The following is a 26,898-nucleotide window of genomic DNA, read 5'->3' on the forward strand; positions in this document are numbered from 1 at the left end:
TTATGCCTGCCTTGGGCAATTTCAAACATAGCAAGCCGGCAAGATATGGCCTTTTTCAGATTAAGTTTCACTTCATGGAGTGATTTGTCTTCCGTGGGCGCAGATTCCTGGATTGATTAATAAGATCATTTACCTACCTCATGGAACGCTAAGTGCAGAAAAAGGTGGCCCCTCTCCGTAAAGTACATTGATGAACCACTGAAAATGACTTTTCACCCTCCTGAAGGAAAGAAGTTAGCTTTACGGTTGTGAGTGGTCCTTGTAGAATTCCATCCGGTCTGGAATTCAAGATGGAGCCAGAGTATGGCCAAAGTGGCATTCAGGAAACTTAACATCATCTTGACTTAGCTGCACAAACCCCAGATCATAATGCTTTGTCTTCGATCATAGTGTCGGATCAGATGTTTCAGCTTGGATGGTAAAATGAGCAGAAAACATTTTAGGCGCTGATCAGCAACAGAGAAAACAAGGCGCAGTTTGAAGGAAATTTCGTAAGGTTTTCCCATTATCCCTTAGATTTGATAAAATGTTCAACAGAAATCTGACAACTTCAGCCGGAGCTCAATGTGGAGGCTACACCAATATCATTTACTATTTAGATTAGTCGACATTACTGTGCCAAGTCAGTTAACTACAATCTATACAAAGAACAGCGCGGCAATTTGTCACCGAGCAGCAATGTCAACAGCGTCCCATGAGCACCAGGGGCATTACTGACTGACATGTTAAATACTATGGTGCTCGTAAATCCAGATGCAACCTTTATTTTTTCTATACAAGAACTAAGAAAACTCTAATGCCCAGCACCAAAACTTAGGAGGCATATTTGACACAAAACTGACATGTAGGCAGAAAATGTCTCGCATCACACTACCAAATGTTATTACATCCATGCAATAAATATAGTAGAGATCAATATCGGCATCGACTTTTGCCAACCAAGCCTGTGACTGAACGCCAACACTCACCGCTGCTCCACACTGCATCAACGCAACATAATAAGTAGAGCTTCAACGTGACTTTATAGGTAAAAATGAGAAGTGCACAAATATCAAACAAAGGGAAAACTAAACATTCTGTTAAACAAATGGTGGTGTATGACCTTTCGAAGGCTGCTCTATCCAAGGCCCATTCATTATATTCAGGATGCTACATGCTTCGCTGTATTCCAAATCCGGTAGCAACTTTGGAGTAAGAAGAAAACACCTGCACCATGTGGTTTGAACAAATTATTTTATTCCTCTCTCTCTCTCTCGGTGTGACAAATCCAAATAGAATTGTTTTCTTTCTTGGCAAGGAAATTAACAAATCTTTCATAATTAGAGGCTATAAACCAAATAGCATTGTCTATTTAATCTTGAACAGAAAAAAATATAAAAGATTTCAAGCATTCTTACTGTGCTGCATACCATGCTCAAAATTGGGACCTATACATTCCACACATTGGGGGATGAACGGAATCAACAACGTATCTAGGCTATCCTAATAAATAAATGCGGAAGTTATCTGCATCACTCGTAGGTTTGCTTACTGGGGTGTATTGGGTTGGCTGGCAGATCTGACTAATTGCTGAAACATCTTTCTTTCATTGATAGGGTCCATTCCTGGAAGAACCAAAAGATATCAGAGAAATGTTCCTAGGTATTATTCACGTCAACAGCTCAAGAGTACCAAGTGGCAGCAAGACCTTGATTTATCTCATCAACCACCCTAAATGGACAGTTAGTCAGGTCTTGAAGGGAAACAAGATAAAGAATAGTTGATACGGAGCGTTCCTGTATTTCAAAAATATGTTACCCACTCCCGTCATGCTTTAAGCAATGAAAAATTAAATATTTAGACTACCAAGTACCCCTCCAGATTGGTGGTGAGCGCTAAGAACTTGAAGTTGTCCAGCTTGCCTGATTTACCACACAAGAGGATTAACATCAGAATAAACAATGGAACCAGTATATAATAATACCGACAAACAGTGACTTAGAAAAGCACTCCATGTAAGGCAGAGTAACACAGCGGCTCTATGGCAAGACTGGATAATAGTGCATTTCATATAGAAACTGCAAAAGAAGTGCTTAAACTGAAGCAGTTTCTTCTTTGGTAACCCATGATTGTAACATATTTCACAGAATGGAAAGACTCAAATATAACCAAAAATTCATGTAAGAGTGACCAGTGCTTTATTTCTGAGTTAAACCGTATCCTTCCAAAGTTTGACTCCATAAACCTTTTGTGAAAACCTTAGAAATTACCCATGAAGAAAAAGATAATAATTATGCTTTCACATTCCATTGATCTCATAATAATTACTCTGTTTCAAGAATCCACTTAAAGGAAAGAAAGCAATTAGCTCCCATTTGTTGACCAACTGATGGCCGGAACATCGAACATCCTTTGAACTACCAAATTCATTAACATGATTATTACAATCCTCCCATAGAATCCCAAAGGTCTCCATAAAGATATTTGACGATGGTAGCGCAAACTGATCAAGTTGACGATACTCACATTAATAGTTATATCAATTCCTTTTCTTGATATAACCCTGAAACTGATAAACGTAATTAACTGAATAGGAATGATTCTGGATAAACTAATTTACATTGATAACCCAAAAGCTTAAACTATTAAACAAAGGTAGATTACAAGCATATAAAGCTTATATAAACTCCAATGACAAGCGATATGGGATACTTTAGCACCCCTGCTTACATGCATACAAGACTGCAAACAACACATGCCATTGAAAAAAGAAGACAAGCAAAATAAACCTGAGGCAAAACTTGACTCTGTAATCATGTTAGAAAGTCCAATCCAAAACCGTAAACTACTAAATGGAGGGAGACTTTGTGCATATAATGCTCATATAAACCCGTAGAGAAACAACGTGAGATAGTGTAATAAATTTCAAGCCGTCAATGGATCATAGAAGTAACTTCTGCCAAAATAGTTTTCAAGTCAGGCACACGCTTCTTCACATTGATCTTAATAATTTCCTCGATAAAGATATCTCTTGTATACAGGCAATAAGTTCATTCAAAAGTCAGTTAAAACATGAAGCAAAGTCGAACAGACTTAATAGAAACTATGGCAAGCTCGAATCCATATACCTGAATTTCACTTTTATAAGTATTCCATATTGATCAAAGTCTGAGCCATGCTCATCTGGACAATACCATTGAATAAGTGAGTATGTAATCTTTCCAGCAAATAAAAAAATTATCTTTAAAATCACATACACACCCAATGAAACCTCCCCTGCAACAGCCATCTCTTGGAAATTATGACTAAAAGTTTCGTTAATCTGACTCACAATATTTCTCAAGGTAGGCAGCCAGTATTCCTGCAGAGAGTTTCACATCAGAACTTCTACAGAGAAAATCAACTCATGAGGATGCTGGTAGAAGCAATCCTGTAGTTAACACATGCATCTTGGAGAAAACCAATGATAACAGCGCAAACCGGAAAACAAAATTATAATAACTAAACAACAGTTACTTATAATGACAAAAGAAAAGGAAAGAAAAACAACACCGATACAATCGAAAAAATAATCACAAGTAACAGTTAAATGCATGAAACAATGTTGCACTTGTCTCTAGTCTTGATGACTAAATGCTCTCAACACTTGTGATTATTCCAAAAATTTTACATAGGCTTATATGGCAAAATGCCAAAAACTTAAGCCGTCCACCTAGTAGTTGCACTTTCAATTTGCTATTGGCTATATATTACATAAGCATACAAAATACCAGGAGACAAACTTCATGGGGAAAATGGAGCTCTCTTCTTTTTTTTCCGTTGTATAATCCAGAAGAGCCTGAAGGATCCTCACACTAATATTCTAATCCATTTTTTTGTACCCATAATTTTCTTCACCAGCATCACTGGAACCAAAAGGTGAATAGCTTCTCGCTGGAATTTCATTCCCCAAAGGAAAATCTATCGAACCAAACAAACTGTTTTCAATATGATTTCTACTTTGGATCATGAAACTGTACGACTTGACCCCCCATTGCTTCTCTTTTCAACTAAATGAGGTTTTCACCCAAAACTACGTTAGACTGTATACGGTAATTGCACAATTTACAGATAAACATCCACAAAAGCATAGGCATCATCAGAATTAATGTAGAATATCCATGAAGCATAACGAAGTCAAATGGTTCAGGCTTTCCATTTACCCTATCACACGACTTATTATGGCCGAAAATTTGCCTTTCATTTGTTAATACACCCAACAAAGCGAGTAATTGCAAAAACTTAAGATGGCAAATCTTATAGTGACATATACGACAATTGGACCAAGTTTTAGCACTAATGAGAAAGAGATCATTGCATTAATTGAGCCACGTTGCCTTAATAATAAATGTTACAATACAGTATTAGGACATTATTTTGCATGAAACCTCCTGGATGCATAACTGAACGGAAAACAGCAATTTCTAGTAAGATCATGCTCAAATTTGGCAAACAAATCTACTCATCATATATGCCAACTTGTACGTCCAGATAAAACTGTAGAGGCCATTCATACATAGTGAAGATAAATGTATATACATGCGTGCTACATCATTTCAGCTTTGAGACTAGTAGTTAACCCATCCAGAAACAACTTCAAGCAACAACTAAAGCCCTCACCTTAAGGGCATTTATTTCTGCTAAACATCTTGTCAGTTCCCTTTTATCAGCTTCGTGTTTCCTCGCAATTGCCTCTATCTGTAAATTAAGTGAAGTTAAGGCAGAGGTAGCATATGTTTGATACCAATGAAAAAGCAAGAAAGAGCAAGAGTTGCCTGGCGCTGACGATCCTCATATTCTGCCAGTATATTGGGGTTTAGAAAGAGAATTGAATTAGCTTGAGAAATATTATCTTGTATAGCAGCCTCCAGTTCCTCAACAGTAGTTGGTATCTGCACACAAATCCGTTTACCCTCTGAGGAATATATACCAATATTGCCAAGTGAACTGCTTAGTAAATCTAAACCAAAAATGATAGCTTAAGCATTTGGGTGAAATTATTAAAAAAAAAAAATTAGAGCAAGGACCAACCTCAAGGAATGCCTTTTCAAGTTCTGGAGTAATCACTGTGACTGATTCTGCCTGCTGCTTGGCAGCACCTAGCTGCCGCCTATGATCTTCTACCTCCTTCTTACCTGATGATAAAGAAAATTGCAAGTTCACCAGAGGTAAGCACATATAAACTGCAATTGCAATTCTCATCCAACAATTAAACAGCTGCAGAATCCTTGCAAATGAAAGTTTCTGCTGAAATCCTGGAAACCTGGATTAGCATGATCGGTCAAGGTAAACAGAGCCACTAGCAAAAAAGTGTCACCGCCATGCCTCAGTGTTGGTCTATATCTACACGAGGTTAAGAATTCTTTTTCAAGAATTCCAGTTTTTTATATAGCATCAACATTAACAGAAAACCCTAAATATCTTTCATTTACATCCCCAAGGTATTGAGATAGTCAGAAACCTTCTGTGATCTCTTTTTAATTTTACAAGTTTCTCTTTTATATGTTGTATATAGTCTGTTATATTTTTTTCTGACATCTTCTCAAGATAGCATGACAACATGTTGTTAATAATACCCTTTCATGTTTAACTCCCATGTAGTGCGCAGGTCTACTACTAGTTTGATAGGGAAAATATATGAAAAAAGTACTTCAATCAAAAGGAATAAAATCACAGAACACTCACAATACTCCAGGTGCAATGATGCTTGCAGCGCAAATTTCTCATGCTCCTTGAGACTGATTTCCATTTCTCTAATCTAAACAAATAGAACAGGAATACAAAGAAGTAAGATTTAAGATGATATTAGCCCAATAAAAAACTATCCATGACAGATTAAAAATGATACTAACCAACAAATTATCCATGTTGTACAAGCCAAAAAGAGAATAGAAAAGGAACTCCTTGAGAGGTGAGACTTGAAAGCCAAAGATGGAAGAGGCACAGTAGTTATGGGAGCTTGAAATATACTAGGAGTCTTCTAAAGATGAAAAGCAAAACCAGCACTATTGAATCACTTCATTTTAGGTCATCCACTATCCCTCCCTTGAGCATGCAAAATGACTGCTGTGAAAATGCACATGAAAAACTAAAAACTTGACTAGTGACCTGCCCAGTTTTTCCTACAAGAATTTAAACAGATCCCTGGCATAGCAATCCCCTCCTTTAATTTATAAACAAAACTGTATTCCCTCCATGGAACTTGTTCTAAATTACTATTACATGAGAAATATTCAAGAGCAATACTCATTTAAAACAAAACTGAAAAAACATCGATTGGTACAACACTCTTTTTTGTTACAAGTATCAGTGGATGCAACACTATGAGATGGAAAAATCAGTGCAAGAACTCAATAATCGTTTCAAGGAAGTAGAGATGTATAAGGTTGAGAGTCTGATCCTTCAAACTATCTGTTATTGCACTGTCTTGTCACCAAAGCAAGTTGCACTCCAAAAATTCTTGGGAATGGAGACACAATGGAAGAATTCAAGACTGAAACAATTGAATAATGGTTCTCAGGATACCCAAGACAAATTGCCAAAGTTGAGAAAGAACCTCCAGTATTGTTGAGACATACAGTGGAGAAATAATTTGAGTGGATTCACCAGATGCTTTGCACAAACAACAGTAGTCTACTGAGACAAACTTCCACTTTCTGAGACAATGAGGAGATATTTATTCCAAGTCCTTCCAGCAGAAGGAGATCTCAGGTGGCACATTTGAAAGCCAGAGAGCTCAAGCAGAAAAGAGGCGGGAGGGGTATTAAAGAATTTCCAATAGCTAGGTAATAAGAATTAACGGGGAAAACTTCACTCTTTAGAAAGATTCAGCTTATCTTCCCCACAGCCTCTAATCATAGCATTAGAAAGGACAAAAAGAAAGAACAAACAGGGCCATGTTCCCAATGATTAAGACAGGACACCAATTAACAGAGGGTGAAACAAGAAGGGAAACAAGAATCATAAGGGGAATCAACATGAGAAATGTCATTGAGCATTAAACTCTATAACCATTACCAACATCGAATGGATGGATGAAAGTATCCTGGCCTTTTCCAATGTGTTTTCATATGCCAAGACCAGACCGGCAAGACACTTACAGAATTCTCGATGAACTTTGATGCAGAAGAGGAATTAAGGCAGGAATAAAGAATGAAGCTGCATCCGTAAGACAGCAAACTCAACCCAAAAGGAGGAAAAAAGAAAATTCACATCTTTAACTGCTAGAGCTATCTTAGTGATAATTCGAGAAGGATGCTAATCTGACATATTAGAAAAATAAGGAAATATTCTTAGATAAACTGGCCATAGGTTACTATGAATCGTATGAGATTCAAGTGAAATATATATCCTCCAACTTGAAATATCTTCAAATGGTTAATACGACAAGATCTAAGACTGATAAAGATCAATACCTAGTACCTTCTTATACACCATGAAGAACAACTCTGCTAAAGAGCAAACAGATCATAGAAATAAATAGGGATAAGAACACTAGGAGTGCCATATCTTTCGTACGGCACTCACTTGAGTACTATAACTTTTTTTTTGCTCACTTGAGTGCCACAAATTTAAAAAGTCAATCACTTGAGTGCCATTGGTGATTTGTCTCGCCGGAAAATCCGACATGGCATTAATTTATTATACATCATCCAACGTGGCGTGCCAGCAAGCTGAAATCAGCAATTGAGAAGGCAAACGGTGTCGTTTACTTATCTTATTGAAGAACCCTAGCCTTATTTTAAAAATTGGGGCAAAATTCAATTTTTCTCTTCAAGAATCCTAACCAAAACTCAAACCCCAAATCTTCAAATTGGGACAAATCAGCTTATCAAATTCGCAATGGGGGGCAGAAGCAGAGAAGCGACTCACAATTACATCAACAAAGCCAAGATTCGTTGCATAACAAGCACTGATTTTTCCCTCCATGTCGTTGCCTTCATTCATGCATTTACTCTTTGTCAAGTGAGAGAAGATGACAGTGAGGAAGTGAGAGCTCGCTCAATAGAGAGTGAGTGAGCGAGAGCTCACTCGACAGAGAGAGAGAGAGAGAGAGCGAGTGTCTAAGTAGAGAAGACAAAGCGTGCTCATAAGAGAAGAAAAGCCCTAAGTTTTTAGAGAGAGAGCTCACTTCAATTTCATAGAGGAAGCGTTGAGAAAGAAAGAGAGCAAAAAAACGTTGTCGTTTGAGGAAGCATGGTTAGAGAGATAGAAAAACGTCGTCGTTTATGTGGGCAAGCATTTAAGGGGAGAGAGAGAGAGAGAGAGAGTCCTTTGCTGAAACGACAACATTTATTAATACACTTGCCATGTTAGACAAATATTTCCACGTTGAACTTCAATATACTTTTAAAAATTCCACGTCGGAACGAAAAATTAAGTAAAAAATCCACTTAGAACGATTTGCCGGAAATGGCACTCAAATGAACGAGTTTACAACAATGTGGCACTCAAGTGAGCGAAAAAAAAGTTATGGCACTCAAGTAAGCGCCGTACGAAAGTTATGGCACTCCTAGTGTTATTATCCCAAAGAAATGAAACTAAAAATAGCTAATGATCAAGAGGATCCACTTAAGCTTGTTGAGAATTACTACTGCAACATGCCATATGACAGACTATTGACATTTTCTTTGGCAGCAAGGAAACAAAATTCCACGGATAAAGTAGGAATAGAAAACACAAGGGAATGGCAATAAGGTCATTCATATGAAGCTCCAGATAACTGTATTAGTGTTACTATTCTTAAATTATCACACAGGACCCCACTGCGGTCTCTCTAGCTTCATTTCCATTTGTTCCCATTCAATTCACAGAATGTGAAAGAAAAACATAATGGATTTGTCGTAGGTAAACAAAAGAAACGATGCATCGTATAGCTACTGCATAATAAGTACCTTTGCATCAAACTCAATAGAAGCCATATGTTTATCGGCAAAACTTCTTTTGTGAGAAAAAGCCTCACCAAGTAATTCCTGCAGAGTGTAAACAGCAAACTAAGAATCTGACATTCCTAAGAAAATGAGACAGGCTAGATGTCAATGTTTTGAGGAAATTCTGGCACAAAACAGCAACAAAATATATTGCAGAGTTAATATTCAAAAGGCAAAAGAAGCACAGGGCTGGAGCTTCAAGGTCACTCTAGACCTTCACACGAAGTGCACATTTGTATCGCTCAGCATTAAATCCAGCAGCCTGCTCAGCAAGCTTTTTCACAATAGTATCCAGGTCATCCTCCTCCTGCAGAGAAGCCAACTTCTTTTTCCTTTGATCTGAAATTGGTTAATGAAACAACCATCAAGATCATGAGCCAAACAAATAACGATGATATATATCGTCTTAATAAGGATTTGTTAATTTGAACTTACCAACACGATTTACCATTTCTTGCTTCTTTCTATTGTGATGATTGATAGTATTGACTATCTCCTCCTACAAGACATTAACAGCAAATAGTCTTTCATTAATGGGTCGCAAATAACGTCCACCATCAAGTCTATCTGAAATTGGCACTCATATATCAAAAACTAGTCCAATTAAGGAAACAATGGCACTTTTTTATAAAAATAACAAGTGCCGATGACAAAAACAAGCATAAAATGGAAGTTCCATTTCTTTTCTGCATACCCGCCGCTTCCGAAGCTTCGAAGCTTCATCCTCTATCTGTCTTATGTCAGACTGGAGTGGTTTCAGACTCTCCTCTAAATCACTAATACGATCTTCCAGGTCCTTTTTCCTGGATCGCAGCCTTTCTATTTCCCCGGCATCAGAACCTATGCAAATGGTGCGGAGACAAAATTTAGCAAACAGAATTCAACAAAGATAAGATATTGATCTATGAAGGTCTCTAGGATACATACTACACAAGAGAAGACGTGAGCGATCAACTGGGTCCACACTCCCTGAAACATGGTTACCATATCTAGACCTTGACCATCTGTAGTGATTATCTGGAGTCCAAAAATCTAAAATTCCCAACTTTGAAACGTCATCTGCCTTCTGATCAGTTTCTGTTGTTCCAATGTACTGATGAATCAAGAACACAGTGGTGAGGCCAAATAAAAGGGTTCTGTCCATTACTTAAAATTAACAAACTCCCTGCTACTGAGTTTATTTTCTTCATAATTCAAAACTGACTGCTGTGGAAGGCTTAAACATACCGAGTATTCCAGACCAAATTGACTGATCATAACCTCCTTGACAGCATCAGGAGCATCAAAGACTTGGTCCAGCCGGGAATAGATGCCAAGTGCACGCAACTGCCCAACATTCACAAATACTGTGAATAAAAGGAATTTCAATTACCTCAACCCATTCGACCAAAAAAAAAATTATCTCAAACCCCCACCTCAAAAAAAAAAAAGCCAAAAAAAGAAAAACGACCCAGAAGAAAAGGAATTTCAGGTTTCTCAACATTAAATTGGCCTGTCAGTTCATACCTTCTCTGGAATGTGAAGAGGTTCTTTATGGCGACCACTTTTACCCACATAATTCAATACAGGAACATCAAATGGCCGGAGATTTTTTACAAGGAAGTCTCGATCCCCAGAATCTTGAGTTATGAAAGACTGAAATCACGTAAGAACATCATCCAATGGGGTGAGAAATTATCACTGATGGAAGAGAAAAATACCAAATGGAGTGATGAATAAAGAGATATATAATTAGGGAATGACCATATGGAAATGCAGGGACAGTGATATATGCACTTGTGCAGAAGAAATAATAATAATATAAATTGGGTGCAGAAGAATTACTATAAAAAAGAATGTGTGCTGAAGGAACAGTACTGCAGTATATCTAACATTCTAAAAAGTAACCAACTATAATAAAACGTTGTTAAATTAAATAAAAAAAAGTCTCAAATCCATGCCCCAATTAACAGTTCTTACTTATTATCCTAGGAAAGCTATACTGTGTGCATAGCAGCCATACTCCAAATTTGTTATCTGAAAAAAGGATATAATTGTGGAATTCTTGGAACTGCCAATATGCCTCCTGCTCAAAACTTGCAGGGAAACTCGCAACTCATTACCTATCGCGCATCCTGAGGCATAATTGTCAAGACAATCAACACGGACTTATGCATATCTCCACTCCTATATGAATCAGTCTAGGATTTCCATATTGACGGAGTAAAAAATATATAGCCTAGCTACCCAAGGGCGTAATGTAGCATTTCCTTATTCCTGTCCCTTGCTGATTCTCAACTACCCCATAAATAGAGAGAATGCATCAACCCAACAGCTGGCTTTATAGTCAAAATAGAAATCCAGCCTTGATATGAAGCAATAGCTTCAATAAAGGCTTCATGATGCCAATATGCTCATGGCAAGCATATGCAATCAAATGGTGCAAAGAACAATTGACTACCTTGTCGTGCAGATTTTCACAATATTCGAGCAACTACTGTGTATAATAGGAGTTTATGCATCACCAGAGTAAAATGTTACTTTCTAGTCAAATAAAAGGATTGAAGAAGGCCAATTTGGAGGGAATAAGTTAGAAATGAGGATCACAAGTCCAATTAGTGGATAAAACAACTAGACTCTGGAAGTTAAGCTCTCTCAGAGACTGAAAAATATACCATTACCATGGCTTAGCAACTAGACAGCTATGTTACTACCTCAATTTACCAGGTGTCAGTTATGTTCATCAAAGCTTCAAGTGGAACTTAATAGCTGCTTTCCTTTCATGTTTTAATGACATAATCTGGCTCATCATATTTTTCATATCACAAGTTAATCATCTGATAACTAGAGACCTCAGGCCCACCAAATACATCTCCACAATTCAACTAAAAATAAGCATTCCACTGAAAAAATCTGGATTTCATATTCAAGCCAGCTCGGTCCTTGAGAAAGGCAAATCGCCAGCCCTTTCAAGTGCCTCACTGTCACGTTCTTCAGATAGGCCAATATACACAGGCCAGACATTTAGACTGTACCGCAGTAAAGGAAGGCCATGTCAACCAGCCAAAGGAAAGATAACATCTGCCAGGTACTATGCCAGTAGATACTGGAACACATGGGCCAAACTTTGCAATGGTTTAAGACACCATGAGTCTTTGATAACAAAAGGTATTTGCTTTTGCAACAGAAGCTGGTCGATAACAAAAAATGTCACTAGGAATGATGACCTAGAAATGAAAACCTACTAGACAAGAATATAATCAAGACTAGCCCAGAGTGGAAAGGAACAAAGTGTCACAAAATAACTTCAAATGATACATTCATCACATGTACCTTCCACATATAATAAGGGATGTGGCCTTCTAAGTAACTAGCATGGTCCCTGTCTGAAACATTAACCTGATTTCACAGTGTAATAGAGTTAACAGTGAATTGAAGGTAATAACCGTTAGAAGTAAAACTTGAATTAACAGAATTATTTGAGTACCTCAAGTAGCACAGGACCATACACCTCCTTATTCAATGCAGATCGATGTTCTTGCAGCCATTGATAAGCTTCATATATCTTCTCAGTTCCAGAATGTTTTAGCGCATATAGAAGTTTGCTCTTTGTACTCTCCATATCCTTCAACCTACAAAAAAAGCAAGTGAAATACCCACATTTTTCCCGATTTAAATAGGGGGGAAAATAGCAATTTTTGACAGGGTTAAGTGCCTGATCATTATACCTGTCTACACAATGATGCAATGACATTTTAAGTTGAACCAAACTTCTTTCCTGCTCTGACTTTTGCTGCCTCAGGTTCCTCTCAGAATCTTCTATTTCTAGGATAGAAGCGCGTAACTTGATCTGACAAGAGACAACAAACAAAGTATCAAGAGAAAAGGGATAGACGATGAATAAGGCTTGCAAGTTAATAAAAGTCCAACGGTACTATGAGCTGTTGATGTTTTTTAATAAGATTGGCTATTTAATAAGATTTATGTGACTATGCCATATAAGGATGCCATATCATGAGTGTAATTATATTTCCTTCAACACTCACTCTGGTGTTTTTTTCAATACACTATTTATTCAAGCTCATTCTTTATAATAATTGATATCGTTAATGGTTGTTAAGTGTACCACATCTTTTTTGACGTATAAACTCTATAAAAAGAACAGAGAAATGCATATTGAATGAAATCCAACTACAATCCCGATAAAGTGTCTCCTTCAAATCACGTAGCAATGGATTGACATCTCTCCCCTACAAAGAGTTCTATATAAGAAAAATCTGCAAGATAAAGACTGTAAGATGACTTGAGAGATTGGAGGCTACACATTTATAACCTCCTTGGCAACACTAGTTCAGAATTAGAGAGAGAGAGAGAGAGAAACAGAGAGAGCGAGAGAGATTCCTCTAATCATCTTAATATTCATCTCAGAACCTGCAAATCGGAAAAGGTACTACTATTAAACATCATCACATGCAAGTCAAATAATCATTCCTGACGGCATAGTACATTTGGAGAAATGGCATTAGGACTGTCAGCTTTTATGGAGCTTTGCCGAGAACAATGTCATGAAAATCAATAAAAGATATTGCTCTTAAGGAATTTGGCCACCGACATTTCTGAATTTAGCTTTTGTATCTTACCTTGTTACCCAGGCTTCAGAATAACTCCTTCTCAAGTAGAATTTCACTCAACTCAAAAAAATGAAAAACAAAATTTAAGTAATAAGTTATGGCATACAATTTCAGCTGTCGGTGGCTCGTATGAAGTCAAATCTTTAAGTTCTGATTCAGCAGCAGCAAGTTCCTCTTTTGCTCTTAAGATTCTTTGCTGCCGGGATGCTTCTTGCTTCCTCAAATCCTGGATTTCCTTGAACTTTCCCTGTGCTTGCACCTCCTAAAAGCATGAAAATAAAGTCGGCAATAATTGAAAATTTTTAACTAAGAAAGTGACAATCACTACAAATTTTTTACAGAGTAAGGAATACAAATATAGCCACTATACCAATTGGGTTTCCTTCTCCATAATTTCCATGCGTCTCTTGGCATTGTCACTTATGAGACTGCCGACTTTTTTACATTTAGCTTCCAGTGCCACTTTATCCTTCTTTTGTTTCCTATAACCAGTTAATACATCAGCCAACAATTAAGGTTCCAAAACAGGAATGAAACCCAACAAAGCAGGAGTTCAGTTTAAACTTAAATGTCTGACCAAAGAAAAATTATAACTCTAACTGCCGACAAAGAGAAGACGTCAAGCTGCTATTCCTCCAACAATTTTATTATTTGGAGGGAGAGAACCTGAGGTTATTTTCCAGTCTAGAGTCTTATTTTTTTATGTAAAGAAAAGATGGTTACACGTTTTGAGTAGTTTGTTAGACTTTGTAGACTCTCTCTATATAACTTTCTAGAAGGGTGGTACCCCCTTGGTATCTTTCTTAAATTAAATTCTCTATTGCACTAAAAAGAGATAAAAAAAATTCTTTGGCCCATACTCTCACTTCGAAAATCAAAATTACTCATTGACCTAATAAATGGAGCAGCCACATGATGGAAGTCAATTTTCCACAGCTGAAAACAACTAAAAATCTCAGTGGAAAGACAAAATCCATACTGTTCAATAAAATCCCAAGTATCGTCATGCAAAATTTTGCAATCAACACGAGCCACGAAACTACAAAATGAGAATGAAAGTGACATGCATACATACACCAGTATCTTCTACTTGATTATATTATAATCAAACTTGCACTTGGTAAGATCAAGCACAATAACTAGAAAAATCAGTTTGATTCACATAACATTGGAATTGCTATAAAAAAAAATGCTTGAAAGCATACCACCACAAGACCCTACCATCATATAATGCATCCACAACAGCTAACCATAGTATATCTCATTCCAATTTCTTTAGCATACTAACATTACGAAATGTCATCAGCACTACAATTTGCATATTTTTGTGACCCATAGTTCTCCTACATTATAAAGATCTAGAATTTTTAAAGAAAATAGATCATGGGCTGTGAGAGCAACAAAGATCATCTCTTGCAGGCAAACACTTTGGAGCAAAGATCTCATTGATACACCAACTGCTAAAGATATCCAGAAATAACAAGGATGATGTTGCAGAAGCCCAGTGACATCTCAAAGTGCACAATCAACTACTACAATTGCTTAGTACATAAGCAAAGTGGCACCATGGTAATGCCTAACCTGGAAATATATACTAATAGTAGTACATAATGTAAGCTTAAGGGAAAATAATACAGGACAGCAATAAAACCATTGATACTTGATATGATTGGGAGGTGAAACACCAACAGGTGCGCAAAATGAGTAGCAAACACGAGAATGACTAATTAGATGTATTAAAATTCGAGAAAAGTGAAAAGACTGGATTAGAAATGAATCTTTTCAAGGAAAAGTCGGGTGTCAACGTACTAAGGATATGATAAGAGAAGCTCGTTTTAGATGGTTCGGTCCCATGAAATGAAGACCTCCCAATGCTCCACTGATGATATGATTATTGGATGGAGCTTGGAGGAGTAAGAAAGATAAAAAAGTACGTGGAATTCGACAATAAGGAGATGTATAGAGCACTTGGATCTTTCAGAAGACTATCCACAGAATTGAGTTAATTGGCGCAAAAGGATTCACATAACAGACTCCACCTAATGACATAATGCCTCTGTTGCTAGTTGCTACAGGTATACGCAACTTTCTACACACATGTAACAACCAAGGCTTGTCCAACCTAAGTAGGACTAGTTACTTGATCCTCTGTTTCATTGCACAACCTTCCAATACACACAAACACATATATCACAAGGTCGTGTAGACAGTGAATACATGTCCATTCTGCTTAAACAGGCATATATACAGATACAAAAAATAGTACAATAGAACATATCCTCCACATCTATTAGGCATTAGCACACTCACAGATCAAGTTACATACTCAATGGGCTCTTTTAAATCATTTAAAGTCTTTGCAGCTTCATTTAATTTGTTCTTTGCATCATTTTCCAGCTCTTTAGCCTTCATATATTCAGCTTTTTTCATGTCATACTTGAGCCATGGCAACTTCTTCTTCATCACCTTAGCCTGCAAATGATCAACAAAAGTATGTAAATAAAGCAAATGAGAACAATATCAACAAAAAATGAACACAAACCTTTTCTAGCAATGCTTCCCTTTGTCGTACACGCTTAACATCTTTCTCTTGTTCAGCATTAAGGGCTTTCAACTGATCCAGTGTTTCTCCATTTCTCTCAACAGACTAAAACAGAGTGGAAGAATTCAGGAAAGTATGGTTATTTCTGAAACTTCTCACATCATTGACAGGAGGAAGAAAGAGACAAAGTATAAAACGGACCCGCTCGATAATCTTCAAGTCATGACTCTTCTGAATAAGAGCGTCATGCTGGATAGGAAGCTGAGGATCACCAACAGCCTTCTCCGTCTCTTTCAGAAGTTGCACAGGAGTCAACTTGGCAAATTCACAGACCCTGTCTTGCGGCAGAAACTACACACCAACAGCCATGCACCAAAGAAAAAAGGATGGAGTAAACCATCCAAGAAAAGAGATGAGTTGATTATGAAAGTTGCAAGTGAGAGATTTAACAAATGAGAATCTGTTTCATAATTCGTTCTTGTGTTATATGTAAATAAGCTATATGCAAATGACGACAAAAAACATAAAAAGGAGGAAGTTCAAAGAACAAAGCACAAACCAACATTTCATATTACTCGTACAAACAATCAAATAATTTAGATGTAGAAGAACTGCATGCATTAAAATAGAGAACAATAAAATTATGATACCTCAATAAAAATAGACATAAATTTGCATTTTTAACAAAATCTGCTGTACAAGTTTTACAGGAGCATATAAGCCGCAGTTTTCCCGAAAATAGAACAGAGCCAGACAACGGTGATATCATAAAGGAAGGGCAGGTTGGCTGCGAGGATGTTTACACTAAAAGCACAGCAATACTCGTAATTCTAGCTTCAAAGAAATTATAATAATCATCAGAATTTATTTTCAAAAAAGGATTTTCCTCCATCATACAAAGAACGTGAAGAGATAGCCAGACGATCACTCACAATATCTAAAAGGAAAAGCAGGTTGGCTTCAAGGATGTTTACACAAAACGACAAGCAGGATAGGTAAATCTAGTTTAAATAAATTATACTAAGCATCGGACTCTCACATTGCTTGTCTATGGGGTTCTAATAGGCCTTATATTCATATGGCCTCCCTCCACAGATCAACTTAAGCTCGGAGGTTGAACTTTCTAACATGGTACATGAGCCAAGTTTGCCCCACATTTATTTGTGAGTGAGGCTCCCCGTTCGTCAACTTTACATGCAGTTTGCAGTCTGGTTTGCACGTGATAAGGAGTGTTTAAGCATCTCACATCGCTTGTCTATGAAGTTTCAATAAACCCTTTATTTCTATGGTCTCCCTCCACCTATCAGCTTAATCTTTTGAGTTGGACTTTCTTAACATTGTTCAATATAAGAATTTCATTATCATGCCAAAGAACAAGAAGAGTTACAAATATGATAGCCACATTATGATATCTTAAGACTAAAATCAGTTTGGCTTCAAGGACATTTATGTAGGATCAAGCTAGACTGCAAGTTTAGCTTAAACTAATTTAAAGAAAGCCTCAAAATTGCTTTTCAAGACAGCGAGTTTGATTAGTTGTGCCAACAGATGTGAAAAGACCGTTTGCTATGCAACAATATTACAAGGGCCAACCTGAAACTTCTCTTTCATCACCTATACTGTGGCACAACTGGCTTCAAAAAATGGGACCTTTGAAAGCTCAGGTTAAAACTAAGATGCTTAAGCAGTTTATTCTTAGATGTAAGACTACTATCTAGTTAGGAATGATTAGTTGTCTCCCTTCTTTTATATAATTCCCCAATTCATCTTGTAATTCATGATGCATACACCATGTTTACTTGGTTTCTTCTATCTCCATTCCACAAAACAATCTAATTACATAAAAAAAAAAAAAGGCAAAAGAATGTTAGTCCGAATATAGAGCACCCTTAATGCTGAAACCAAACTTACTTGAGTTAAATTGTTGACTTGAATGTTGAATCTTTGAGTAACAGCGAGTATCTCTTTCTTGGGCACCGCTTTGCCTGAAACATGCCATGTATCAGTAAGTAGAGTCTCTCACGCCCCTCCACCCAACCCAAAGAAAATGGAAACTCAACAGAAAATTTTGAAACATTGGTTAATGCATCCTGGGAGAGAAAGAGAATCTGCTTTCTAGAAACTCAATTGCAATCAAATTATAGAACTGTTAAATGCAAATTCTACTAAATTTGAAAAGAGAACTACATTTGAAGCAACAGTGCTAGAGAAAGTGCTGCGAACCAGCAACGGTATATATCTACTAAGCAAAATGGGTGACGACAGTCAGTCTCATAATGTCAATTTCTACGCCAATAAACCTAGAAAACATATGTTTCATAAGACAACTCCACCAGCATTATGCACATATCTGGAATTCTAGTTTCTGTCTACTTGATACAGGCCTCCAATCTCAACTAAACACAATCATCGGGAAACGAAGTGGTAAATGGTGAATGCGGTGATAAAAACCTAAATTCCACTTCGTGCCAAGCATTAAATGTCTTACCATTAAACAACCAGTCAGAATTGTTCTGAGTACTAATTTTACGAGTGATGATAATCTGTTCCTCCTCCGTGTCCCCTCTCAAGAAAATTTTAATGTATCCATTTTCCTCTCCGCGCTTCACATATGCTCCAACATTTGTTGCTCTTCCAAGCAGCTGCAAGTAACATAATTCTGAACAAATTATAGATGCACTTGTGCATGGTGCACCTGCACATGCGCTCACGTACACACACAGACACTCGCACGCATACACACACACACACACACACACACAATATGTAACAAGCTAACAAGTGATCAAGTTCCAAAGATGACTAACCGAAGGGTCGCCTCCAAGACCTAAAGCAATGGCACATACAATAGAACTCTTCCCAGAACCGTTTGGACCAATCACGAGGTTCAATCTCGAGCATGGTTTGCATTTCAAGTAATCAAAAGTCATAAAATTACGAAGTTCAATCTCAACAATATTCCCGGGCAAGTAATCATCTTCTCCCCTGAAAGAAAAGTTCAAAAAGACAAATTCAACTCTCTGCAATTGTAGAATGTGACATCATTTTGGAAAATGCCAGAAAGCGAATAAAAGGTATCTTTTGGTTTGTAAAAGAGGATGAAGATTAGTAGAAAGACTCCATTCCCATGACTAATTCCAATCATGCATCCGGTCAGCAGACAAAGCTTAGCTCTATCTAAGAAATTTGGCCTGGCCGTATCACAAGAACCTGACATCCCTCTAGAAATGCGTACGTCCCGCTTGGCCAATGTTAATTTTTCTTTGCACAAGCTTAAGCGCCGTGCTGGCTCACTAATCTCCCCTCTGGATGTGCATCCAGACTTTACCACCCATTTCTTTTCTTTACTTCAGGGCAAGTCACCCATTGAATCCACTAGCTTAATCTTCAAATAAAAATCACCTACTGGTCCACCCAATTAACCGATCAAATCACCTATTCTCGTCACTTTCAAACTCTCTGCTTTTCGGATTACGAATCGAGCCGGGGACATCACACCAAACATAATTCTGTCAGTGAGAAAACATCAGTCCGACTACTTAAGGTTTCAGGCGATATCAGCATCAGTTTCTTCGGTCGATCCCACCATCACCGGTTAAGAAAGAGAAAGGCTCCAGCTCTGGTTCTCGCGGCGGCAATTCTCGAATGACGGGACTCAGGAGGAAGATGGGACGAACAACGAACAAACGCAAAAAGGCTCCGCAGAGAGAGAGAGAGGAGCGAGGGAGAAGGGTGGTGCGGACCTGACGATCTTGGGGCGTTTCGCGGGAGGCTCGGCCATCGGTCGCCGAGAAGCTTAGAGCTCGAGAGGTCGGCAGGGCGTCGGTGAAACCCTAGGGCGGGGGGGATGGGGATGCGGATCAAGCCATGGCGAGGAGCGAGCCTGCTAGGGTTCTGCCGCGGAGAGACGGCGAAGCATCCGCAGGGGGGTATGGAGAAAGCAAGAATTGGCGCGAAAGGAGGACTTTAGAGGACTGACGTGACGTGGAGGTCCAACAAAAAGAAGAAAATTACAAAAGTCGTCCCCGTGCTATTGGAAGAATTCAGTTCTGGTCCACGGAATACCATTTTGTTGCACTCTAGTCCCAAATTCATATCCGGTCGTGGGGGCGCCTACGTGTATAATTTTTTTAAAAATTAAGACTTTTGGTCCACGTGCTTTTAGGAATGTTCAATTTTAATCCCGGTGCCGTTGTTTTCGTTACAAAACTAGTCCTCCTGTTATTTTGCGAGGGAAAATTATTTCCTTCCATCGTATTTATATCCGAGATCTTAATTGGAATGTCGAATTAAAGCCGAGTAGTAACCAGTAGTTCCTATATTTACAAGTTCGCCGATTTAATCAAAAGCCTTATTAAGATAGAATGCCATTGTAAGCAAGTCTTTATAATCAGCATGATGTGGAGTTGCCGATGATACTATAATCTGAATATTTCTAATAAAATCTCTAAGCAAGTACAAGGACTACATTCTTTAAAATGCGAAGACCAAAAGATATAACTTTTTTTTAGAAACCTGTATACGTTGACGCCACGTGTTGATTTGCCAGTACCGACTCGGTATATTCCATCCATATATAGACGGAAAGTTGAATTTTGTCCTTGAATTGTTGCCATAAGATAAAATGGGGAACCAAATATGTCAGAGATATGGAACAAGGACCCAAACTGAATTCACGTAATAGTTCCAGCACGAGTTTTATTATTTCCCCTAAAGAAAGTCTTTTGTTATTCGATGTTTCTATACTCTTTCAGTACAAAAAAGTCACTAATTATTTAATGAATTAATATATAAAGTGAAGTTATAGACTGTAAACAACCATTTGGAAAAAGCTTTCGTAATGTATTTAATTACACTTAATGCTATTCGATAGTTACTTACATTTACACAATAATTAGCGCATCTTATCGGTCTAATTCTAATTTTGTTTGCCTATTTTAATTCAAAGAAAAATATTCTATCGTGATAGGCATATGATGATATGTAATTAGCGAGTGGTATCTCCTCCACCTTTGAAGTCTCTCTTTGCAAACATAATGCATGCTTATCGGTGATCTTAAAAGTTAATTTTTTAAACACAAGATTAAATCCAATTGATAACATAAATTTCCTAGGAAGGGTATGTTTCCAAAGCCAAAATAGCCAGGCATACAATCAATTTTGTGATCCATTGGATGTCCTTTGCAAAATATAAGGAAGATTGAATATTCTAGCTGATCAATTATTTGACTGTGTCTGTAGCCATTATAGGTGCGGAAATAACTGTAGCAAGTAGATGAAATAGAGGAGAAACTGAAGAGAGGGGCGCTTCTGTCCAAGCACTGCCGGATAGTATGTCCTTCATAAACTAATAATAGGTGCTGGTTCAACATGTACTTCTTTCTCAGATGAATTAACACTAAGATTACATTCTCTCTGTCGTGGAACCAATGGAGCCACTGTCACTCTGATTTGTGTAGATTATGGAGGATATACAACGAAGCGGATGACAGGAAAATGCAGACAGAATAGCTTAGCAGATCCAAGCCAGTCGCTATTGTCACCATCTTGCTCCTCTCAAACATCTTCACCAAAAGGATCATGACTATAACATGTCCCACTTTCGTCTTCAGTTCGTCGAGTGAACTGATTTTCATCCACTTAGGGCGCTCCTTCAAGCCAAAAGAAAAAACATTAAAAATACCGTTTATCTAACCCCGAAAAAAGCTGGAGTTACAAATAGGAAAGCATAAGCCCAAATTAAGAAGTCCGTCATTAAGCAAGGCTATTTAAAACAAGGGAAGATTGTCCACAGCTGCGCTACCTGCTACAAGTTGATCTGTTGAAACCTCTTAGACTGACAAGTTTTTTCTGTGTTTAATGCAATCAGCAAGAGCATGTCAAGTGTCTAAATCTTAGCGACAGCAGCTCATGACTATGACACAACATTTTTTTAGTGGTGTATGATACAAGCAAATGCTGATATAGCAGAAGGATGCCCCAGCAGCACACGAGTTCGAAGCTTACCTTTAGAGCAAACATCCCGAACAAAGAAGAGCCCTTGAGAGCACGATCACCAGAAGGTGGTGCATCAGGAGATACATTAGTGATAAATAATCCATACAAGCCCATACCGAATATTAGCATGACAGTTCCAGCCAGATAAACATCTGTATCAGACATATATATTATTGGCATCAGCTTGAGATGGGAGAAAAAGAAAAATGGAAGAGGTGGGAAGAATACAGTTCAAGAAACAGAACGTGTGCTTTACTGGGATGACATAAACGTACAATGTTGGTATTTGAAACTTCATTTTTTAAGACATCGCAGCATGATTGCAGGAACCAGTTTTTTTCTTACTCTACTTGCTGGATGGGGATTGATGTACTTGGCCATGATGATTGGAACACAGTACTCAAGATAAATTGCTAATATCAAATTTAGTATCTTTTATCCCATCTGAGGATATATTTACTATGGAGTAGTGTAGCTAAACAGAATTAGACATACAAAGAGATGAAACACCGATACACATAAAACAACTCCTTTACTACGGACAATTACAGCTCTTCAGTTTAATGACCAAATCCGATAATGGACGATACTGAAATGTAAAATCCAAGCATGGACCTAAAGATTGAGGACCTAAAGAAGTTAGAGAATTATAAGAGGACCTAGATGAATGATTTCTGCCATTTCAATGGCTCACTCAAAGGAACGAAATGGAGCACTTAGAGTTTACAAAAGATTTGATACAAGATTGAGTAAAATGGAGTTAAAAGGATTTCACATAACCAAGCCCACCATGTGGAATAAGGCTTAGTTACAGTAGTTGTTGTAATGGCTCACTGAAAGGAAGCTAACCATCGTGCAGCCTCTCCTCTCATATAGATACGGTGAATGGGAGTCAACTACTTAATATCTCAGATACGAAGTTAATCAAGATCAACTATCCTTAAATTATAGATTACTTGTTGTGGATGATGAACGGGATTTCTGATGTCGAGAGGAACGCATGCAGTAAATCAATGGTATAAATGCCAAAAGTTCAATGAGCTCGCTTGTTCAAGATGATGCTTGTTAAAGGCAGGAGATCAACTTATCTATCAAGTCCTTACCAATGGCTTCAACCAGTTTAAGAACCATCTGTCCAGTGTGAATTCCTTTCACGCAGCTTGACCAGTACACTTTATATGCCTCAACAATGTAAACACTACCCTACACAGATCAGAAGCAGTTATATTCTGCACCGCACTGAGAAGAACAGTATCTTAATTCGAAAAGAAAAAAAGGGATTTTCTCATTAGACAAAACTCAACATGAGACTCGAAACACAAAACGGCTAGAAAAGGATCAAAGCCTGTCCTCCGGGTTCAGACAGCAAGAGATTGTGTTGAAAGGGGTTTGATAAGGCCTCTCTTTAATCAGCAAAACACGAGTTCGGAAGTGAATCAAATAAATCTAGGTCAGAAGAGGGTATGAAATGGATTTATTTAGAGATGCAGTGCTAACAGTTAAGCACCAAATTAATTTGTTTCAAATCCCCAGAAATAACAACAGGAGTTGTGTAGCATATAGCATCTTCAATTGTTATGTGTTACGTAAGGAAGCCTGATGAGCTGCCAGTAACTTGGTTAATCCTTGGAATACAGATAGCACGAGCAACTCAGCAATATCTAGAAATGCATCATTCCCTTCACCCCTTTTATTGGTTTGGCGGATAAACTTCTTCCATTAAGTATCTAGTTTGCAGCTCCAGTGATATTCATTTTAGCATAAGACGAAAACTATCGCTGAAAACGTGCATTAGGATTTGGTAATTCGTGATTTTAAGGTTCGAAACCTCTAGCTAACATGGGCATTAAAAGTATCAGGAGGGCTTACATTTAGGAAGCACAAAACCGAACCCGCCAATGAACCTCCAATAGCCAAAAGCGCCAAGAAGCGGAAGTCAAAGATCACCTGCCCAGCAAAGGAGGACTACTCTTTGAACATAGATGCACTAATAAAGGCAATCAACACGAAAGAATACACTGTTCATGAAATCAGAAATAAAGAGCCACATCCAATAAAGCATTACAATCAAGCACAGCTCATTACAAGTCCATAGCACAGCAATAGCTTTGGCAGTTGATAACACGTCCTTCAGTTCATCAGGACCCTCAAGTAATTAAGCACATATACTCAGTAAGTAAAACAGGTACTCAAACATTCAAAACCAACAAACCCAAATCACCGAAGCTCTTTCTAATTCAATGTAGCCGAGCAATAAACAAACTTCGTGCAACTGAGGAACGATAATTGATCAAAGAAAGAGCAAACAATCGAGCGAACAGACAAGCTAAAGAACTGGGTCGGTTCGACTCACCTTCTCAATGTTCGACTCGGCAGCCTGAACGAAGCGGACGAGGGGGCTGCTGTTGGGACTAGGGGGTGCGTACTTGAAGCTCTTGTCCGGTGCTCTGGCGGAAGACAAGACGGCTCCGATCGGGTTCGTGGCCGTGGTCGACGGCGAAGACAGCGGCGACGAATCGGGAGACGTCGATGGCGTGCTGGAGGCGACGGGACGGGGGAGGCAACGTCGTTTGCATGGTCGGCGATGAGCTTGCGGTCGCACGGGCAGAGACACGAGCGCTGCAGAGACGGAGGAGGAGGCGAAGAGAGCCATCGGACACCGGCACGAACCCAGAGACACACGATCGGGGAGGTAGAGAAAGATATTTTTTTTTTCAATTATTGGGGCTGGTAACCGTTGAGTAATCAACGGTGGAGATCGCAGCAGGAGGCGCGCTGCGCTTTCACCAGCTGCAGTACAACTGCAGATATTTTTACACGCGCCTATCGAGATCAGTTGTAGCCCGTTTTCTTATCCGGTCGTTGAAAAATTTGACTGCTCCCCGTATAAACTTACTAAGGTAGATGACAATATATCTATCGAGTTATTTAAGTTTATACAAAACTTACTAATCACTTCTAAATATTGATAAATGAAACGTTACTAACCAGTAACCACATTAATCTGAGATTATTTTTCTTCTTTAATAAATTTAATACTTATTACTCCCTTATGGTAAAAGTTATTAAGCATCTTAAAAGTTAACTCAATGAATTCTGAAAGTAGTAATCATATATTTTACTTTTCTTTGTTAAAAGTTACTAACCATTTTGAAAATCAATTCTAAACTTTTCAAATTTGTTTAATGTAATCCTGAACCTTTTAGTGAAAATGCAATCAATTCCTCTTGCCCAAGTCTTGCCTGAAATTACCGACTTGGCAGTCTAGCGCCATGGACAATGACTCTAAATTGCATTATTTTGCTAATTTTTTCAGTTAGTAACTTCTATTTGAGATCACCGAGACTGACATATCAACATTCATTACATTAAGATGTGAATTAACTTTAATCTCTTGCTAACTTTTTATATTGGCAACATTTGTTTATACTTCCAAACTACCAAATATTGTAAAAATCTATCAACATTTATTTTTGTGGCTTATCGAGGTATTGAAGTTACAGACTTTTATTAAAATTACCAACTTTCGTTTGATTGATGTACCAAGCATGATAAAAAGTTAATAAGGGCATGTTTAGTAAGTGGCCCAACAGTGCCTGATTCTATTCTTTTGTTTCCGGGAACAAAAAAAGGACAGAAATCCGTTTGATAAATTTTTTGTTTTCGGGCACAAATTTGTTCCCAAAATCAGTTTTGAAACATAATTAAGAATAAAAAAAAATTGATTCTTTATTCTGGGAACAATAATAAAAAATGGAAAAGAATTTTTTTTTTCTTCTTCTTTCTTGGCATGTGGCCAGTGGCCGGCGAGGGCTGGAACCTCACGGCCTAGGAGAGGACCGCCCTCGCCAAATCTGGCAAGGGCGACGACGAGGGTCCAGCCCTCACCTAGGCCGCAAGGGTCTAGCCCCTCGCCCTCGCTTGTGGCCGGCGAGGCCCGCGACGCCCTCACCGCCGCCAGCGACTTGGCCATGCCAAGGAAGGAGAAGAGGAAAAAAAGAAAAGAAAAAAAAAGAAAGAAATATTAAAAAAATTCAAAATATTATAAAAATATTATTAATAAAAAGAAATTTTGTGCAGTTACTAAAAGCATTTCTGTTCTTTTTCTATTTCAAGAATAGAAATTTTGGACAGTTACCAAACACCTTCAAATGCTTAGAAATTATTTCCGTGAATGAAATAAAAAAAATCATTTATGAGCAAAAATTATTTCTAGGAACAGAATGGTTATTAAACGCACCCTAAAAGCGTGAATGCTAACCATTCTGTTCCAGAAATCAATTTATGGCCAGAAATAGATTTTTCTATTTTTATTCAATTGACGAGTTTCTTTGTCAAAACACGCGTTTATAATGACACAAAATTTCTTCCTCCCCAGCGGCTGGCGGGCGGTGGCTAGAGGTGGCTGGCGATGGCGGGAGGTGGCCGATGTTGGGTGGTGGTGGACGACAATGGGCGGCGGTAGAGGACGGTGGCGGGAGGGCGGCGGCAAATGGTGGGAGGTGGCCGGTGTCGCGCGATGGCAGAGGACTATAGACGACAACCAGCGGCGGAGAATGGTGGCAGGAGTGGGCCGGTGTCCACTCCAGGAATAGAAATTTTGAGCAGTTACCAAACGCCTTCAAATGCTTAGAAATTGTTTCTGTGAATAAAATAAAAAAAATCATTTCTGAGAAAAAATTATTTTCGGGAACAGAATGGTTACTAAACGCACCCGAAGTGACTAAATAAGGCGTTGGTAAACCACAAAATTACTATTGGTAGATTAATGAAGTAGTTGGTAGTCTTATGTTGATACTTT

The 26,898-nt window shown here is 38.1% G+C and overlaps 2 protein-coding genes across 3 annotated transcripts; both read right to left on the bottom strand.

The window, feature by feature from the left end:
- Nucleotides 1-549: 549 nt before the first annotated feature.
- Nucleotides 550-20,039, bottom strand: LOC115684862 (structural maintenance of chromosomes protein 5-like). Of its 2 annotated transcripts, XM_030609795.2 has the most exons (30): nucleotides 19,844-20,039; nucleotides 18,908-19,085; nucleotides 18,589-18,742; nucleotides 18,012-18,085; nucleotides 16,302-16,451; nucleotides 16,101-16,205; nucleotides 15,885-16,030; nucleotides 13,929-14,040; nucleotides 13,665-13,820; nucleotides 12,656-12,777; nucleotides 12,415-12,559; nucleotides 12,261-12,326; nucleotides 10,455-10,583; nucleotides 10,176-10,274; nucleotides 9,876-10,041; nucleotides 9,643-9,788; nucleotides 9,384-9,447; nucleotides 9,163-9,287; nucleotides 8,913-8,990; nucleotides 5,704-5,776; nucleotides 5,050-5,153; nucleotides 4,794-4,910; nucleotides 4,639-4,716; nucleotides 3,241-3,340; nucleotides 3,108-3,162; nucleotides 1,853-1,901; nucleotides 1,688-1,775; nucleotides 1,532-1,604; nucleotides 1,103-1,206; nucleotides 550-980 (listed from the first exon to the last, which is right to left on the bottom strand). In XM_030609795.2, the coding sequence occupies exons 1-30, from the start codon at nucleotides 19,879-19,881 to the stop codon at nucleotides 913-915; spliced, it is 3,162 nt and encodes a 1,053-aa protein (XP_030465655.1). In that variant the 5' UTR covers nucleotides 19,882-20,039; the 3' UTR covers nucleotides 550-912. The 2 variants fall into 2 exon arrangements, with proteins under 2 accessions (XP_030465655.1, XP_056164913.1); XM_056308938.1 differs by lacking the exons at nucleotides 550-980; nucleotides 1,688-1,775 and having other exon boundaries at nucleotides 1,100-1,206.
- A 1,369-nt stretch (nucleotides 20,040-21,408) lies between these two features.
- On the bottom strand, nucleotides 21,409-24,796 carry LOC115684907 (uncharacterized). Its single transcript, XM_030609854.2, has 5 exons — nucleotides 24,451-24,796; nucleotides 23,967-24,044; nucleotides 23,201-23,300; nucleotides 22,107-22,249; nucleotides 21,409-21,751 (listed from the first exon to the last, which is right to left on the bottom strand). The coding sequence occupies exons 1-5, from the start codon at nucleotides 24,748-24,750 to the stop codon at nucleotides 21,542-21,544; spliced, it is 831 nt and encodes a 276-aa protein (XP_030465714.1). The 5' UTR covers nucleotides 24,751-24,796; the 3' UTR covers nucleotides 21,409-21,541.
- Nucleotides 24,797-26,898: the final 2,102 nt, after the last annotated feature.

Source organism: Syzygium oleosum, unplaced genomic scaffold (genome assembly GCF_021117445.2).
Source record: "Syzygium oleosum isolate NSW1041296 unplaced genomic scaffold, Sole_v2.1 Sole_v2.02, whole genome shotgun sequence".
Classification (NCBI taxonomy): domain Eukaryota; kingdom Viridiplantae; phylum Streptophyta; class Magnoliopsida; order Myrtales; family Myrtaceae; genus Syzygium; species Syzygium oleosum.

What these genes read in the sequence shown, in the direction of transcription:
- LOC115684907 (XM_030609854.2), bottom strand. Translation starts at nt 24,750, where the DNA reads ATGGCTCTCTTCGCCTCCTCCTCCGTCTCTGCAGCGCTCGTGTCTCTG. An exon ending in CCGAGTCGAACATTGAGAAG is followed by an intron (nt 24,045 to 24,450) that starts GTGAGTCGAACC and finishes TTTGCTGGGCAG; the next exon opens with GTGATCTTTGACTTCCGCTT. An exon ending in TAAACTGGTTGAAGCCATTG is followed by an intron (nt 22,250 to 23,200) that starts GTAAGGACTTGA and finishes TGTCTGATACAG; the next exon opens with ATGTTTATCTGGCTGGAACT.
- LOC115684862 (XM_030609795.2), bottom strand. Translation starts at nt 19,881, where the DNA reads ATGGCCGAGCCTCCCGCGAAACGCCCCAAGATCGTCAG. An exon ending in AAACGCCCCAAGATCGTCAG is followed by an intron (nt 19,086 to 19,843) that starts GTCCGCACCACC and finishes CTTTTCTTTCAG; the next exon opens with GGGAGAAGATGATTACTTGC. An exon ending in TTGCATCATTGTGTAGACAG is followed by an intron (nt 12,560 to 12,655) that starts GTATAATGATCA and finishes CTTTTTTTGTAG; the next exon opens with GTTGAAGGATATGGAGAGTA.